Source organism: Prorops nasuta, unplaced genomic scaffold (genome assembly GCF_024137725.1).
Source record: "Prorops nasuta isolate Cenicafe-Biocafe unplaced genomic scaffold, Cenicafe_Pnas_1.2 PNAS00022, whole genome shotgun sequence".
NCBI classification, from domain to species: domain Eukaryota; kingdom Metazoa; phylum Arthropoda; class Insecta; order Hymenoptera; family Bethylidae; genus Prorops; species Prorops nasuta.
In genome coordinates this window covers 1,909,291-1,928,511 of record NW_027116819.1, presented here as the reverse complement: position 1 = coordinate 1,928,511, position 19,221 = coordinate 1,909,291, and the positions used below count along the sequence as shown (strand labels likewise).

Here is a 19,221-nt window from a genome sequence, read left to right as displayed (position 1 = left end):
GATTTTTTTATTTGGCTCTGGAGTGTTGCCTCATCTAGGAGACTATTGATTCGTAAGTTATGATTCCCGTCATTGTGCCCTGTGGCTTCGCGAGATATAGTATGGATTATGGCGGGTTTTTCCATCGGAAACATAATATTTTCATGTAGTCTTAGTATGTCTTGGTTGGAATAAATTCCACTCGCGGCCAGGTTATGCGGCGATTCGTATGTGAAATTTGGAGAGGGCGACGCAGTTAATTTCATAGGGGGGATAGCCCTACTGACTTGCGGCGTAAATTCGAGCCACGTGTTATTGATAAGATAGGTAGATGCGAGAATTTTATTGCATTCGGTATGATCTCCATTTTTAAGTAATATTTTTGTTATGGGGGTCATGAAGTAACTGTCATTACCCTTGAAGACTGGTAGCTGATTATAACACTCAGTAGTTTCGCGTAGACTTACTTCTACCGGTAAACATTTGACAATGCGAATAGTGTCTCCGGTTCTAATTGACGTGTAACCAAATTTTCTCATAAATAAATACGCGAAATAAGCAGGATCCTGAGGTTGATAGCCTAATTGAGTTTTCAGGAGTTCATTTTTAATTTTACATTGTTCTACCGTGAGTAGATTATACAATTTCGCGATCTGGTTTCTCATTTTCTTTTCAACGTAGACTATTTTAGAATTCACATATGACAGAATGTCCATATCTCACGTGGCTAGAGAAGTCCTTTTAGTAAAGAATTTACCGTCCTTATCGTCTATAATAAATAGAGTAGGGTGTTCGGTTTTCTGTATTTTATATCCGCATACCATTTGGTAGGTACTGACGGCTAGGGCAAAGGAGGTATCCCCTATAGCAACTGAATAGATTTCTTGGCCTAGTTTTTCTAGTGTGTCTCCCCTAATGTTTTCCGCGGGCCCCTCATAAAGCACGTTGTAGTACGAGAATTTGCATTGGTCCGTTTGAATTACGTCCCAGTAAGTATTACCGCCCTCCGTGTCTAGGCAGTGGCCTTCTAGATAAGTGCAACGAACTCCAGAGCGTAGTACGATTTGATTCGTCAATAAATTGATCTGAGCGTCATATTCTAATATCATGAATTTAATTACTCCGGTGACGATCACGTTATTGCAAGACCCGTAGTAATCCGAATATCTTTCGCCTTGGCAAGTGCCTTCGTTAGTTACAGTTCCGGCGAACGTCACGGCACGAGAAGTAGTTCCGTTAATTGGTATTTGGTTGAAAATAGTGTTTTTCCCGTTATACATGTTGGTATGAAATATTTTTAGACAAGCTTCGCGAGAGGTATCCTCTATGTATTCTGCGAGTCCTAAATTTACCATGGAAATGTGGGAGAGCATTCCACAATGATAAATTAATCTTTTCACTTCAATTTTGCATTGTTTGACAGGTATCGAATGGAAATTTTGGGACTGTAGGAGTTGGATTTTAGTTTGGGTGACCTTGGGTTTCGGAATAGGTTCCACGCATTCTTCTAATTCTATTGCATTGAAATTACTTATTTCTGTAATTGGCGTTCCACAGTCGAAGGCGATGAAACCTGAGCATGATCTTATCGCACACAGCGTCAGCGTGACGAGAACTGCGTGGTACATTGTCATCTGAAAATGTCATGCTACTTAGTAAAGGCTAACTTAACTCTATCGCAATGAACGATTTTTTTTTATTCTTAGACATTTCTATTTCTAAATTATTACATTCTGGAATGACTCTAGTTATGAGATAAGGTCCCTTATAATTATCATCCAGTTTACCATGCTTGATATTGTTTGTAAGGTAGACGTGTTGTCCCGGTTCGAATACGACGGGGTTTACGTTTTTGTCATACCTTTCTTTCGATTTTAATTTAGACCTCTCGAGGCGCGTACGAGCGTCGTTTAGCATTTCAAGATAACGGTTTTTTCGATTTTGCGTATACTCATCCACTGTAATTGCATTATCCAAGGAAGGAAATTTGGAAGGGATTCGTGCAGGTTTGCCAAAGGCTAACTCAATGGGAGTATATCCAGTGGCTTCGTGCTTACTGGTATTGTAATTGAATACGGCAGTGGTTATCCACTTGTCCCAGTCTTTCCTGTTGGTGTAGCTCTTAAGGTAGTCAACCAATACTTGGTGACTTCTTTCGAGACATCCGTTTGATTGAGGGTGAAAGGCCGTGGTCCTGATTTGTTCAATTTGCAAGGATTTTGTCATGCTTTTCATGATTTTCCCTACAAAATTTGTACCTTGATCGGTTAGGATAATCTTTGGGCAGCCAAACTTGAGGATTAAATGTTCCAATAATGCATTGGCTATATCGTCAGCGGTGGCTCTGGATAGAGGGATGGCGAGGCTGTATTTGGTTAATGGGTCTTGCGTAGTTAGTATATATCGATTTCCTTTTTCAGAAATTTCGAAGGGTCCTACTATGTCCATGGCAATTTTATCGAAAGGTTCCATGGGAGTATCTGTGAGTATCATTGGTTGTTTTGTTTTTATTTGGACCAATTTCTTCCGTTGACAGACCTCACAGGTTCTGACGAAGTCTTCGATGTCAGCCTTCATATTATCCCAATAATAATTTTTCCTAATCCTGGCATAGGTTTTAACCATTTCCTTGTGTCCTCCCAAGGGTGACGAGTGATTTTCTTTCATAATTTCGTCTTTATCTTCGAGTGACGGTATGGTGATTAATTCTTGACAAACAGTGATTATAATGTCACTATCTTGCACGGCGCTCTCTAGTAAAGTTACCATTCTGTTCCAAGTAGTGTTACCGAATCTTTCTTGGTAATTCGATATCCTGGCAGAGAAGAGGTCGTATTTAGTCATTTCAGTTTTTAAATTGGAAAAAGCAATACGTAGGTCAGTTTCGTTAGGGACATTGGTAGAGATGTCAAGTATAGAAACATATATGACTTTAAAAATACCTTTCCCTTGTACAATGACTGTGCCGATGGGATAGTTTGTTTGCTTTATTTTGGGATTTCCTATTGAATTTAATAAAGACCCGTTGGATCTAATTAAATATATTATGTGGTCCTTCCTCATGGTTAAGTTATCCCTTGATATGATTAAGTTTTTCTTCAAGTTATTGAGTTTGGGATCACCTGATTTTTTTCTTGCGTCATTTTCTGAGTTATACGAGGCACAGCTAGTGGTCGGTGACGCGTCAGGTGACTCTTCATGGTAGTAGCTAGGAGAGTCTTGGAGATATGCAAATGGATTGGTCCGAAAATTATATAGTTCTGGACATGAAGAATAATCATTCTCTTTATGAGTAATCGTTTCTTTAATCGTCTCGGTAGATGAATTTGCAAAATGATCAGTATCATTTTCTGTTCCTGGCGTGAACAGGGCATTGGTAGAAGGGGCAATAGTAGTATCATTAGGTCTAATTAATTCGTTTGATTTAGTGATTCTGCGTAGGGGAGTACTGGAAGGTAGTCCGGCCTCGTTTCTTGTGTTAATGATTGGCGATTCACTTGACATCTGAGGTTGTTTGGGGTCGATTAAATCGTTTCGCGAGGTAGTATCTCGGTTCATAGTGATTTCGCTGGCATTGAATGGTGAATTACTCGTGGTATTCGGATGCGTTTCTCCCGTGTTGTCAGAATCTTGGGCGATTGACCTTTCTGAGCTTGTTTCGATAGTCGTTTCTAATTCGCTATCGATTGTTTTATTTTGGTAGGATTCTGATTCTAAACCCTTAAGAGTTTTTGGGATTTTGTTTCTTTCCCTTAATTGATAACGACACCAATCTCTTGGTTCGCTAGAAGTAGCATCTGATTTTCCTCGCGAAATTTGTTGTTGTGAGTAGGAGGAGGCTTTATAATCGGGGTCTTTGTTGACACTGGGTTTTGCCGATTTTAAAATGGATTTAGGTATGGTGGTATCCGTTTTTGTAGCAGGTTTCCTGGGTGGAACATTCAGGACGACTTTCTTCATAGATACAGTTCCAGTTTTTGGTGCCGATGTCGAAGAAGTTCCGGGTTGCGTTTTTAACGTAGCTGACGCCCCTTCCTTTGGTTGATCAGGCCTAGGTAAAGGCGCTACTCCTTGCGCAGGAACTCTTCTAGTCGTTCCAGTGCTAGTTCTGGTTGAAGATGATGTTAGTTGCCCAGAAGTAGATTGTCCAGAGGTTTTCTTGGAGGAATTCCAGTATACTTCTGCTGTTTCGATGGGGTTTCGAGATAAAGCGTCGGCGTTAGTATTATTTTTGCCGGATTTATAGACTATTTTGAAGTCGAACTCTTTGAGCCTCTCTCTCCATCTCATTACACGCGACGTGGGGTCGTTCATATTTTGTACCCAAGCTAAAGGTCGATGGTCGGTGTAAAGTATAAACGTTCTACCATACAGGTAAGGTCTGAAGGTTTTGAGGGCAAACACTGTGGCTGCCATTTCCTTTTCTGTAGTAGAGTAATTTTGCTCGGGTTTGTTTAGGACGCGCGAAGCGAAGGCTATGGGCCTGTCTTGACCAATTTTTCCTTGTGATAAAATAGCTCCAAGCGCGTAACCTGATGCGTCGGTAGTAACGATGAATTGTTTTTCAAGGTCGGGATATTGGAGAATTGGTGCCTCGCAGAGTCTATCCCGTAAAGACGTGAAAGCTTCCTATTGGGAAGGTGTCCATTCGAACGTTACGTTTTTACTTGTTAGATCCGATAATGGTTTGGCTAATTCAGCGAAGTTTTTAATAAAGCGTCTGTAATATCCAGCCAAGCCTAGGAATTCCCTGACGTTTTTGCGACTTCTCGGAGTCGGAAATTCTTTTACGGCCTTAATTTTGTCTGGATTAGGTTTGACTCCATCCGCGGAAATTATATGTCCTAGGTATTTTACTTCAGTGCGTAGGAATTCGGATTTGTCAATTTGTAAGTGTAAATTTGCTTCTCTGAGACGTTCCGCGAGTTTCTCGAATTTCTTAGCGTGTTCCTCGAGTGTTCGGGCATAAATAACTATATCGTCCATATATACGAATAATTCGTTGCCTTGCAGACCGCGTAGAATCTGATCCATTAGTCTTTGGAAGGTCGCGGGGGCATTTTTCAACCCAAAGGGCATTCTATTAAATTCGTAGTGACCGTTAGGAGTGGTGAAGGCTGTCTTTTGTTTGTCGTCTGGATGCATTTCGATTTGATGAAACCCGGACGCGAGGTCTAAAATCGAGAAGTATTTGGCACCTCCCAGCTGATCTAGGATATCGGTTATGAGAGGGATAGGATAGGCATCTCCTATCGTTTTGTCATTTAGTTTTCGATAGTCTATAACTAACCTCCATCTTTTATTTCCCTTTGAGTCGGGCTTCTTGGGGACGATCCATAGTGGTGAATTATACGGTGACTTTGATTGCTCTATTATGTTGAATTCTAACAAATTTGAGACTTGTTCTTGAATCTCTCCCTTTTGAGCAGGGGGAAATCTGTATTGCCTGGTATTAATGGGAATATTGTCCACCGTAAGGATGCGGTGAGTGGTAGCGCTCGTGGCCTTGAGAGGTTCGCCTGGTAGATAAAATATATCTTCAAATTCAGTGACGATCTCCATCACGTGTTCTTTCTCTTCGGAGTTTAGATGATCTAACCTTATGAGTTCCAAAATTCTCTCTGGCCTATTTTGGTTAATAGGACCGTTAGGAGAGCTAGTGGCATTCTTTTGATTATCCTCGTCTATGCTCGTATCGAATGGATACAGTGAAATTACGGGTACATCTAATTCTATGTCCTTGTCGAGAGTATTAACAGCGTATACGTAGGCGATGCCATTATCGTTAGTAACCAATGCTTCTCCTAAAAGAATACCGTCTTGAATTTTTAGTGGAGGCAAATAGCCTTCTCTAAGTTCCGATTCGCTAGTCCTCACGTACATTAGGGTTTTGTGCCTAGCCTTTAAGAGGACCCTTTCCTTATCAAGGAAAGGAATGATTACTCCTCCGAGTTCCAAGTACTTATTTTTGAAATCTAATTTCCCACCTTGTTTGGTGAGCAGAGGACTTCCTAAAATTCCGGCGTAAGGGATTGGTAGTTCGTCCGATATAACATGAAACTGACAGGGTTGATTTTGGATAGTGAGATTGAGATGACCCAGCGTTTTGGGCTGGTCTTTTTCGGATATCCCATTAAGTGTATAAATCTCTTGTGAGTTGATAAGAGAGGGTTCCCTGATTTCGGAGTACTTGATGAGGTTCAATTGTGAACCACTGTCTATTAGGAATTTGGATTTTGGGTTTTTTAGTTCCTTGGAATTTAAAAGGAGAGTAGGAGGATTTATGTTCTCTAAGGCTTTGGCGAATTTACAGTGGGCGATTAACGCAGGCTGAATTTCGTTTTTTATTAATTTTGTGAGCTCGACTCCACGCTCGAACGTGGAGGGTTTTTTCCGTTTCCCGAATCTTGACTCAAGTTTTTTTGATTTTTATTTCTTTTTTCATTATTTCGAATTCGGGTTCTACACTCATCGATCGCATGACCGGCTTTTTTACAATATCTACACACAATAAGTTTCTTGTCTCCGGTTTTCTTTTCGCTATTGGAATCAGTATTTTGTGACTCCTTTTTGGGTTGCTTGTCTTTAAACCAGCAATCCTCCGATGAGTGATTGGTTCTCGTACAATGATCGCATTTGTCTTTCGTTTTCGCGGTCGGAGTTGCCATCGCTATCCTAAAACTTTCCTTCGATTTGTTCGATCTAAAGAATTTTTTTTCTCGGCTTATTGAATGTCTATCGGCCAGTTTAAATCCGTCTTCTATTATTCCTTCTAGAGTCGGGTAAGAATTGCTTAGAAAATTCTTGATTATTTCCGGAAGTGCTCGATGATACAGTTTTGCGATAAATCTATTAATAAATTCCGAGGCAGACAAGCATTTATATTCTTCCGTGTACTTTATTAGTATCAAAGCTAGTTTTCGGAAACGGCACGCGAGGTCGGCTATGGATTCTCCGTCTTGAAGATCGAGTTTCACTGCTTCTTCTATATGCTCTACGAGTTCATCTCCGCGGCGGAAATTTTCAGATAGCGCGTCGGCTAGTCCTTGCAACGTTTCGATATTTAACGGTTTTAGTCGTTGCTGCACTTTTCTCCGCAGTGTTTAATTGCTTGGAAAACTAATTCTTCTTCGTCAACTTTGTCTACGTATCTCCTTGCATTAAGTATTTTCTTAACTAGTCTGTTTAGATCTAATGGGTCGGTCCCGTCATAGCTAGGAAGACCCTCGATTACGCTTTTAACGATGTTTCTCTGATCGGAACAACTAGTATTCGCGACGGAACGTTCTCCGACGGATTGATTCCCCGAGGGGATCGATCTACTCACATAAGGACCGTGCTCGTCAGGCATATCGATTTTTAGACTTACTATTTAATCGTGGAATAACGAGGTGAGTAGAGTCGTCGATGAGCGATGATGCGGTGCAATCGTTGGTTGAAGTTGTAGTCGTTGGAAGAGGTTACCCAAGCAGAATTTGGCAAGGCGGCTAATTCGATGTTGATTCCAATTCAGTGTTGGATAGGCGATAGGATGCTTCGTTCAGCGTTGTCCAGCGAGTTACCAAATATTATGGCGAGTCCTCGATGATTTTCCCAAAGAGCGGTATCCCACTTCTGACACCAATTGTTATGTCCTGACTTGTATAGTAAACTCAGGAACAGTTTTTGTTGTGGGCTCCAGTGACCGCTACCTACCAGCTGGTAGTAGTTTTAGGAAATTCGATGAAGGATTCGTGTAGAATGATGCAGCACACTCAAAGTAGACTTCGATAATTTTTAATGGTTTTTTATTTATTAACCGTAACAGGTATAATAGCCTTGCAAGGCTGTTTTCGTTGAAGGTACAATTAGAACTGTCTTAAAGACAAATCGAGTTAACCGACGCAGGGTCCTAGATCGTGATCCAGGGAGATGGCTAAGCCAATCAAAACATTTTTTAAAATGAGTTTATCCTATCTTTGGCCAATAGGAATAAAAGCATCTTAGAGTGAGTGGGAGGTAGAATTCTCTCACGGACTTAGAGTCGCACGATGCAAGATGCAAACGTCGGCAAAGATAAGGTCCCGGCGACGGTGCCTACAGATTCTGGCATATGGGATCACATTCAATTATCCTATTTCTTTTAATAAAATAATTTTAGTTTTTCGGGATTAATTGGTTAGGGACGTAACACCATACCAGTATCAAACTCAACGTCATTATACTCTATTATCGACATCAGAAATGAATTCTTGGCAATAGACATTACGACAGAACGGTACACCGAATACAGTGCAGATGACCTAAAAAAATGCAGTCATGTAGGTGACCAATATTTCTGTCCCACATACAAGCCGTCAAACAATATGAAAAGCGAAAACCCATGCGAAATAACTCTATACCTAAAAAACAAGGCCTCCGAAACATGCGAACATAAACTTATTCACCTTGTACAACCTATGTTAATCTCACTAAAAGACAGAGTCTCCTGGCTCTATACAGTACCACGTATGGAAGAACTCACTGTAACTTGTAAAAATAAAGATAAATATACGCTAGAAATAACAGGTTCCGGAACGATAACGATACGGAATAATTGCATTATTACTGCTACTGATTTTATTCTAGAGACCGTACAAACCGTTAAATCGCCGAGCATAACAAATTTTCTGCCGAGATTTAACTTTTCATTGGAAGCTCTAGCGGAAAGAATACAACAGTCTTCTAGCAACGTACCCCGGCTAGAAAATATCCTTACAAGGGTCAGCGACCTCAATCAATTAAGCGTCCATCTCAATAATTTGGACAAGGAGCTCAGTGAAGACGACCAATACTTCTATCAACCCATCCAGCATCACATTATCACATCAGCATCAACTCTCATCATTGTCTTCATAGCAGCAGCCGTCTTTGCAATATGTCATCATTTACGCAAGAGAAACAACGAAGCACTTATGCAAACGGTTACACGAACATCGCCCACGGACAACATCAGGGACTTATCAACGGACATTGCACCTACAACACCCCCAAAACCAACCATTTCACCTATAACACACCCAAAACCAACCATTCCACCTACACAATTCGCTACCACCCAAATGAAAAGGGTTCTAGTAATGCCTTCTCCCCCTCCTCCCCCTCTTCCCATCGTGTAGGGAGGAACGTTATATTACCCACTTACCTCCTATTTCCACATAATTTCCAAATAGGCCAGTATTAAAGGAGGAAGTATGATTTTTGCTAAGCCAACATACTTTCCCAGAAAAATACTGTTCAGCAATTTCGGTAAAACTAGGCCAGGCCACCAATGTTTTCAAATGCGTGTCTTGACACTAATCCCTTTGACAAATTAAGTTGTAATGGTATTAAATTTGGCTAAATAAGCAATGCTGTGGAATATACCTTCTGGGGATACCACGTTAAAAAAAATGCGCCTTCACCTCTACCTCCAGGGTGGTGTGGAAACGAGTTTATTATTTAAAGCATTTTTCGTAAATATATTAAAAATACGAGGAGCTCAATGTTTGAACATAAAAAATAGCAAGTAAAGATGTGTACTTTATTCGCTGAGCAAAATAAGTCATTAAAATAATAAACTTCGCGCGATGCACCCTACCGAAGGTTCTATTTGACAAAAATCATTTTTTAACTAATTTGGATTCTAGTTAATTAAATACCCTACAAAAAATATTTAAACTTATTTTCGATTAAAATAGCCGGATTCAAAATATTAAATTAAATAAGTTAACATTGCAAAATTTGTATTTCTTTTTCCTGAATAACTTTTTAACCGATTTCGCTACAAAAAATATTGTCCAATAATAGTTGTAGAGAATATTTTTCTAAGTTAAATAAAAAAAATTGTTATTTTACGAAGTACAAGAGTCGAAATATTTTTGGTTACCCCCTTTTCACCCCCCCCCCCCCGTTAGCAAACCCCTTAGGAATTTGAATTTTGCAAATTTTCGCTCCTAAGGATTTACCATTTAAAAAAAAAAAAAAAAATTTACGATTTTTTGGTCATTATTTTTATTGATTTGACTGGACTACACTTGCCGTGCTGGCTGAAAAGGATTTTGCCACGCTTCCTTGACTAAGAGACAGTCAAGATAGGGAGAGGGAGAGGGCCGAGAAAACTATACTGCTCTCTCTCACTCTGCAGTTGTGCCGAATCCGACCGAGACCCAGCGAAGGCAGCCGAGACACGCACGTATCGCTGCAATGATGTGCGTGACTAGGGAGTAGCGCATGAGTAGGGATGTCTCACCGATGCTACCGGCTGACCGTGTGTTAGTGAGACTACGGTCGCGTGGTGGGGAGAGAAATCCGGCACGATCTAACAGCACTGGCCACTAGAGCTCTTGGAGAAGGCGGCTGTGGGGTAATGGGACTTCCCCTTCTCCAAAACCACTTCTCCACATCCGCTTCCTCCCGAGGCTGGGGATTTTACTGGGGAGTACCCCAGGGAAAATTGTCCAGTCCGGGAGTTCTTAAGTTCGCGTTCCTTTCTGGGGAATTTTAGTCTCTAGGGTTCTTGGGAATCTTCGTCAACCGAAATTCCCTAGAATTTGACGACAACAAATTCCCTAGGAAGTCTATAATTAAGTATAGTGGTTTTATTGTATATAATTTTGTAAATTTTGTACCATATTATTTATTGAATAAATCTCCTATTTTCACATTAAACTGTGTTTTGACAATTTTATTTCAAGAACAAAAAACCTTCCCTTCTGACCACAGGTTCCGAGCCGACTTGGGACATTGTTTCGCACAAATTTATGGTCCTTCGAGCTAGATATCCGGCAAAAAACGTCCGAAGTGCATCAATGTTCCTGAGTGGGTGTTCCGGGCTGTGTCTAGGTTTTGGTTTTGTTCTGGAATAAAGTTTCAAAATGGCTAGCTCAGGGGAATTATTAGAAGCAATCAATTACGTGCCCATGATTCGGGATGAATTCGTTCGGTTGGTCGTTAACACCAAGAAGCGTGGAGTCAACAACTTCACCCTTCCCTTCTTGGAGGATAGGCTTACCGCTGTAGAAAAGTGGCTTAAGGTGTTGCATCAAACTCACGTTAAGATCACTACTCACACTAAACCGGCCGAATTAGCTAAAATGGAGTACGTAACGGAAAACTGGTATCAAGCAGCCCTTGATGCCCATAGTGACGCTGAAGAACTTATTCTGGGACATCTAGATGGATTTCGATCCAGTGGTGCAATGTCGGCATCAGGCCCCACTGCGTCTCCAGGGGAAATAAACCACATTAGGCTTCCAGTTATCGATTTACCGAAGTTTTCCGGTGATTACTTAGAATGGAATAACTTTTATGAAACGTTCAGTTCCATTGTTCACAACAAAGTATACGTCTCCGGGCGGGACAAGTTCCATTACCTAAAATCCTGTTTGCAAAGAGAAGCGGCAACGGTGATTAAATCTTTAGCGATTACCTCCGAGAATTATGAGATAGCATGGGACACTCTAGTAGCTAGGTATACGGACAAACGGATGATCACGGATACGTTCTTAGATCAGATTTCTCAAGTACCAGTGTTACGGGGTGACAACTTTAAGGTTCTGAAAGAAGTTAGAGACTCTGTCACGGTTGCTCTCAAAGCCCTAAAAACTATAGGTTACGGCGTCGATCATTGGGATCCCATCATTGTTCATTCGCTAAAGAACAAATTGGATGACACCCTTCGTTTGGCCTGGGAGATGTATTTGGGAAACAGCAAAGATTATCCCACTTTCCTTCAATTTTCTGAGTTTTTAACGCGTCACATTAACTCATTGCAATCCTTAGGTAACAAACCTAAAACTTCCAAAAAGGAATCTGGGAAATCCTTGAAGTCACACGATACGAGTGTTAATAGTACTGGTTGTGCCCACTGCGGTAGTAACCATCTCTTGTATCGGTGCGGCGACACTTTGCCACCCGGGAGTAGTAATTTCGCTCTATGAGGTTGGCAGCACTTAGCGCTTGAAGCATTTTATTCAAGATGCTATCTCATAGCAAATTTGATGTACAACTAATACATAAGCTGCATATGTATGCGTGTATACAAGTAAATATGAGATATCTGAAATAAGAATTGGAGCAAAGGAGCATAGCGTGAGAAATAAGTAAGGCATTTAATTTGAATGAAATATAAAAATAGATTTAATATTATTAATTGAAAAGGATGATTTTTCTAATCACTTTATTAATGATATTAAATAGTTATTTGAAATTAAATACACATGAAAATTTAATAATCAGATAAGTTAATATTTTATATTTTGATTGCTATTGCATGAAGAAATTAGTGTTAGCAAACGTTCTCTGTATTAAAATAAAGATTTTATTTCGCAGGTTATTTCAAATGAATATGTCAGATTTTTCTCAATGGTGTGGTGTATTCTATGGTAAACTACAGTGATCCCTCCTTCAATTGATGCACAGATGGACATGGCTAACCGTTTAAGAAGAAGCTATGAAATAAAAAACCTATAAATATAAAGATTGATATGCTGAATAAGTATTAAGTAAGTAGCAATATCATTACCACATGTAAATGAGTTAGAATCCATTGCAATTAATGAGAAAAACATAATATGATTTATTCGGTATAATACACAAGTGAGATCAACATGTATATTCTCACACGTATTAGGTTTTATATGTGCTTATTATCATCTCTGTATTTACTTGTATATTAATAATTACAAATTTTTATTTGCACATGACCTAATAGATCATTAAATATTAAAGTAATGATATCTGTTAAGTTTTAAGAATATACTAACGGCTCTTTCAATTTTAGTGGCTTTATTCGGAGACTCATTGGTGTGTGATGAATAATTAAATATATATGACAATTTTATTGGAGATTATAAAAACCAACAGCGGCTAATTGGAAATATAAAGAGTTTTAAGTTTAAAAATTCTTAGGTACTTAATAAAGAGTAATTAAAAAAGAATTATCATATTGGTGCAGAATTGACAAAAAGGTGAAACAATTAACAAATAAAAATGACTAACTCCTTATTTAAGTTATTCACGATTATAAATATGAATTCTCCATCATTTGCCAGGTATTTATTGCTTGTATCTATTCAATTTTCAATTATTTTCTCTCTCAGATGATTATATATATATATATATATATATATACGACCTGTATAATTATTGTTTTATCTGCAATGTATAATTAAAATTACTATACTGATATTGATTCTACATTCTTATATGGGCTTCATAAAAATGCTACTAGAAAAAGTAATATTGGTATTGAACGAGTGAAAAATGAAATATAAAAGCTACAAGAGAAAAAGAAAGAAACAATATTTCCAATGAAGAACAGGAATGCAGATATTAGCTTTAATCGAGAAATATACCAACATTAATGAATTATTAATAAAAGAAAGTAACCGTTAGTTTTAAATAACTTAGCCAATAGGGATAAATGATAACAGGAGGCAAAAATGACTAAGAACCCAAACATTCCATTAATTTTTATTGATATATATATATATATATATATATATATATAATCATCTGAGAGAGAAAATAATTGAAAATTGAATAGATACAAGCAATAAATACCTGGCAAATGATGGAGAATTCATATTTATAATCGTGAATAACTTAAATAAGGAGTTAGTCATTTTTATTTGTTAATTGTTTCACCTTTTTGTCAATTCTGCACCAATATGATAATTCTTTTTTAATTACTCTTTATTAAGTACCTAAGAATTTTTAAACTTAAAACTCTTTATATTTCCAATCAGCCGCTGTTGGTTTTTATAATCTCCAATAAAATTGTCATATATATTTAATTATTCATCACACACCAATGAGTCTCCGAATAAAGCCACTAAAATTGAAAGAGCCGTTAGTATATTCTTAAAACTTAACAGATATCATTACTTTAAGATTTAATGATCTATTAGGTCATGTGCAAATCAAAATTTTTCATTATTAATATACAAGTAAATACAGAGATGATAATAAGCACATATAAAACCTAATACGTGTGAGAATATACATGTTGGTCTCACTTGTGTATTATACCGAATAAATCATATTATGTTTTTCTCATTAATTGCAATGGATTCTAACTCATTTACATGTGGTAATGATATTGCTACTTACTTAATACTTATTCAGCATATCAATCTTTATATTTATAGGTTTTTTATTTCATAGCTTCTTCTTAAACGGTTAGCCATGTCCATCTGTGCATCAATTGAAGGAGGGATCACTGTAGTTTACCATAGAATACACCACACCATTGAGAAAAATCTGACATATTCATTTGAAATAACCTGCGAAATAAAATCTTTATTTTAATACAGAGAACGTTTGCTAACACTAATTTCTTCATGCAATAGCAATCAAAATATAAAATATTAACTTATCTGATTATTAAATTTTCATGTGTATTTAATTTCAAATAACTATTTAATATCATTAATAAAATGATTAGAAAAATCATCCTTTTCAATTAATAATATTAAATCTATTTTTATATTTCATTCAAATTAAATGCCTTACTTATTTCTCATGCTATGCTCCTTTGCTCCAATTCTTATTTCAGATATCTCATATTTACTTGTATACACGCATACATATGCAGCTTATGTATTAGTTGTACATCAAATTTGCTATGAGATAGCATCTTGAATAAAATGCTTCAAGCGCTAAGTGCTACCAACCTCATAGAGCGAAATTACTACTCCCGGGTGGCAAAGTGTCGCCGCACCCTTGTATCAGTGCAAGGACTACCTTGCATTGACCCCTCAGGCTCGTTCAAAGTTCGGATTCTCACAGAACCTCTGCATCAACTGCCTGAGACCCGGACATAGTTGCTCGAATTGTTCTTCCTCGTCACGATGCAGGAAATGTAGTAAAATGCATCATACCTTACTGCATTTTGACAAATCTGGCACCGGGGGGAGCAAGGCACGGGGGACTACCCCCGCAGTCAACTCCGCTTCCGAGCCCGAACCCTCTAGTTCGAATACTACAACACATCTCAGTGTTTCCGATACACGGTCGGTTCTACTGGTCACGTTCTCTGCCCGAATTGATGCTCCTGATGGTTCTCGGGTTATAGTCCGCGGTTTAGTTGACACGGGCTCAGAAACTTCCTTTATCTCGGAAAATCTAGCTCAGCAACTACAGGTATCGCGAAAACGTGTCAACGCGACCATTCATGGCGTCTCTCTGAATTCGGCTCAAAACGTTCGCGCAGAGGTACAGATTACGCTTCATTCTCTATCACGACACGGTGTTTCGTTGGATATAACTGCATTGATCTTACCAAGTATTACTCAATATATGCCTCCGACTTATTCTCCGTCGTCGTTTCCAGCACTTAGCGAAATTGATCTGTCTGATAACTTCGCTTCAACTAGGGCTCCAATTGATGTGCTCATTGGTGCAGACTATCTTGCAGCATTGATGGAAAGCCCGTACATGCATTATCCTGATCATACGTTGCTTGCTCAGCGGACTATTTTCGGGTGGATCGTAGCTGGGGTCGTACCCAAGACTGGTCGCTCTCATAGTGTCACGGTGTATCATTGCTTTGAGGTAGAAAAAACTCTTCGCGACTTCTGGGAACTGGAAGAAGTTCCGGAAATCAAACCCATGTCCACAGAGGATTCCCTCTGTGAACAACATTTTGTGAATACGGTATCACGCACCTCCTCAGGTCGTTTTGTCGTTGCTTTACCTTTTCGATCCGACATCGAGAAGCACAGCTTAGGTTCTTCCTCTTGGGTAGCAGAGAAAACCTTAACACGAATACTTCGGCGATTGGAAACCTCTCCAGAACAAGCTGAAAGTTATTCTCAATTCTTGCAGGAGTATCAATTGTTAGGACATATGTCTCCTGTTCCTATGAACTCTGATTTTCGCGTCTTCCTGCTTCATCATGCTGTTTTTAAAACCGAGAACCAGAAGACAAAGATTCGCGTTGTATTCAACGCATCTTCTAAAACATCTACGGGCGTCTCGCTTAACGACACGTTATTCATTGGACCCAAGCTCCAGCAGGACATCACGCGGATCCTAATGAATTGGCGTGCCTTTCGATATGTTGGCGTGACGGACATTGTTAAAATGTTCCGACAGATTCTTGTGCGTCTTGAGGACCGCAAGTATCAGAACATTTTATGGAAGACTGATTTCGGTGAGCTTCAGGCTTTCGAACTCAACATGGTGACCTACGGTACGGGACCGGCACCTTTTTTATCCTCGCGAGTTTTGCGCGAATTAGCTTCCACGGACGGGGCTAACTTCCCTCTCGCGCAGGATGTTTTGTTAAATTCTACATACGTAGATGATATACTTTTTGGGGCCCATGACTTAAAGCAACTCAGTTCGGTCAGGGAACAACTCATCGCTCTACTAGCGAAAGGGGGCTTCTCCTTGAGCAAATGGGCATTCAATCAACCGGGGACTTCCCCGCTTGAACCTACCGAGCCGCACTCTTTCTTTGAGGATCCTGCTGGATCAAGTAAAGTCTTGGGCATATATTGGGATCAAGGGGATGATAGCTTTCGCTTCCGTGTCTCTCCTTCATCTATTGGTGTACTCACCAGACGCATCCTCTTATCAGAGAATGCTAAGATCTTTGATCCATTGGGATGGATCTCTCCAATCGTCATAACATTAAAGCAGTTAATGCAATCCACCTGGTTTCTCAAACTCTCTTGGGATGAAGAGATTTCTGAGCCGGTTCAGTCCAAATGGCTCAAGTGTTATGAGCAGCTCCGCGACTTACAGTCTTTACGCATTCCCCGCTGGACCGGGCAAACTCCCAATACTGGAGAATGCGAATTGATCGGATTTTGCGACGCATCAGAGTTGGCCTACGGTGCTGTAGTCTACGAACGTCTTACGGATGAGAACGGTCATCTGTCGGTACATTTAGTAATGTCCAAAACAAAAGTCGCACCGATTAAGACCACTTCAATACCTCGGTTGGAGTTGGTTGCAGCCACACTTCTAGTCAAGCTATTGGTTCATGTAATAGGAAGTCTTGTCGGGAATTGTGATGCGATTCGTTGCTACTCGGATTCGCAGGTCGCATTAGCTTCGATAGCAAAGCAACCCGTACATTGGAAGACGTTTGCGGCCAATCGCGTTTCATATATTCAAACGCATCTTCCTGAAGCCAGCTGGCATCATGTACCTACTAAGCTGAATCCTGCGGATTTGTGCTCAAGAGGAACCAGTGCTCAACAGTTATCAGATGACTCACTTTGGTGGCATGGGCCTGCTTTTCTCCGTGAGCCAATCGTCAATCCTGTTCAGGTCTTTGAAACCACGGAAGAAAGTCGGAAGGTAGCGTTAACCGCTCAACTAGACACAACTAAGTGTTGGTTTTTTGACAAGTTTTCGTCTTGGTTTAAACTGGTCCGAGTTATGGCTTATGTTCTTCGATTTGTCCAGCGGACCAGGAAAACCGGCCAAGGGGAGGACTCCCTCCTGTCTGCATTGGAAATTCGCAGTTCGATTGAAGCCTTGGTAAAGGTTGTTCAACGAACACACTTCGCCAACGAAATCTCAGCCTTGAATCATGGGTTACGTATACCGTCGCGATCAAAGCTTCTTTCCTTATATCCTATACTGGATCCACAAGGAATCTTACGAATAGGGGGGCGGCTTCGAAACGCCGAAATTTCTGAACTAACGAAACACCCCATTATTCTACCGGACTGTCACTTAACTGCCATACTCATTAGGCAAACCCACCTTGATACACTTCACGGGGGACTCCAATTAACTTTGTCCACGTTGCGACAAAGGTTTTGGGTCGTGAATGCGCGAAATCTAGTAAAATCATGTGTTCATAAATGCATCACGTTTGTTCGCGAACGCGCTAAACTCGGTAGCCAACTTATGGGTTCACTTCCTGCCGCTAGGGTTTCTCGCAGTTTCACTTTTGAACACACCGGAGTAGACTATGCCGGGCCCTTTTTGGTGAAATTACATCACGGTCGTAATGCAAAATCCATAAAATGCTACGTGGCAGTGTTTGTATGTCTATCTACCCGTGCTGTTCACTTGGAACTCGTCTCTCGACTGGATACCGAGGCCTTCCTCGCCGCGCTGTCTCGGTTTATCTCTCGTCGTGGAAAACCCGCTGTCATGTACTCAGACAACGGCCTTAACTTTCAAGGAGCGGACGCAGAACTCAAACGCGCCTAACAATGCGCTGTAGAAGCCGCCCGCACTCAGAAAACTGATTCCCTCGGCGAAATCGAGTGGAAATTCATTCCGGTTGCCACTCCTCACTGGGCGGTCTTTGGGAGAGTGCGGTAAAAAGTATGAAGCAACACCTAAAGCGCTCCCTCGGAGTCTTCGTGCCAAATTTCGAAGAAATGACCACTCTACTGACCAAGATTGAGGCCTGCCTCAACTCACGGCCTATCTCGCGGTTACATGATGATCCAGAGTCGTTGGACGTACTCACTCCGAGGCATTTCTTGTCAGGTCGAGCGTTAAATTCCCCCCCGGAATTTTCCACCTTGGATCTACGCGAATCTTCATTAAACCGTTGGCAAAACGTGACTAGAATCACCGAGACCTTCTGGAAGAAGTGGTCTTCCGAATACATCCACACATTGCAGAATAGGCCAAAATGGCAGAACACTTACTCGGAATTTGGTGAAGGAGATTTGGTTCTGATCAAAGTACCCAACAACCCCCTGCGCATGTGGACCTTGGGGCGGATTCTTAAACTAGTACCTGGGGTAGACGGGGTAGCTAAAGTAGCTATACTCAAAACCGCGAGAAAAGAGATTCAACGGAGTCGCTCGCAACTTTGCAAAGTCCCTGCGTAGCCATCGTCTCGGGTCATGTCAGTGTCGGTCTTTACCCTGCCATTCGGCATCCTGGGACTCTTCAGGTTGCCTATTTTCTTTCCTGTCCCAAACCTTCAGGAACACTTATGATTTCCGCCATGTCTTTTATTCCAACACTCCCAAAATACTTACTGAGTCTTCTTACTCATCATCTACCTTTTTGGTGCAGCGATTTGATCATGGCGGACAATCCATGGGCCCACCTATTGGGCGTGGGCTATGAGTGGGAGGAGGAGGAAGATGTCCTCGAGATCCACGCTCCCCAAGTGGAGCTCGATTTCCTCCGGGGGCTTGCCCCCATTAACAATATTTTGGTGGAGAAGAAGGAGGAACCGGCCCCAGCGCCACCACCACCACCACCAACACTGAAACCACCGGCGAACCCACGACGTCGGAGGCCAGTGGT

General features: G+C 40.5%; 2 protein-coding genes across 2 annotated transcripts in view; both read right to left on the bottom strand.

The window, feature by feature from the left end:
* The window catches only part of nclb (no child left behind), a 288,007-nt gene that overhangs the window by 57,360 nt on the left and 211,426 nt on the right, over positions 1–19,221 (bottom strand). The gene's annotated exons all lie outside the window — the stretch shown is intronic.
* LOC136781231 (uncharacterized) lies at positions 681–8,344 on the bottom strand. Its single transcript, XM_066740060.1, has 2 exons — positions 7,349–8,344; positions 681–1,613 (listed from the first exon to the last, which is right to left on the bottom strand). The coding sequence occupies exon 2, from the start codon at positions 1,611–1,613 to the stop codon at positions 699–701; it is 915 nt and encodes a 304-aa protein (XP_066596157.1). The 5' UTR covers positions 7,349–8,344; the 3' UTR covers positions 681–698.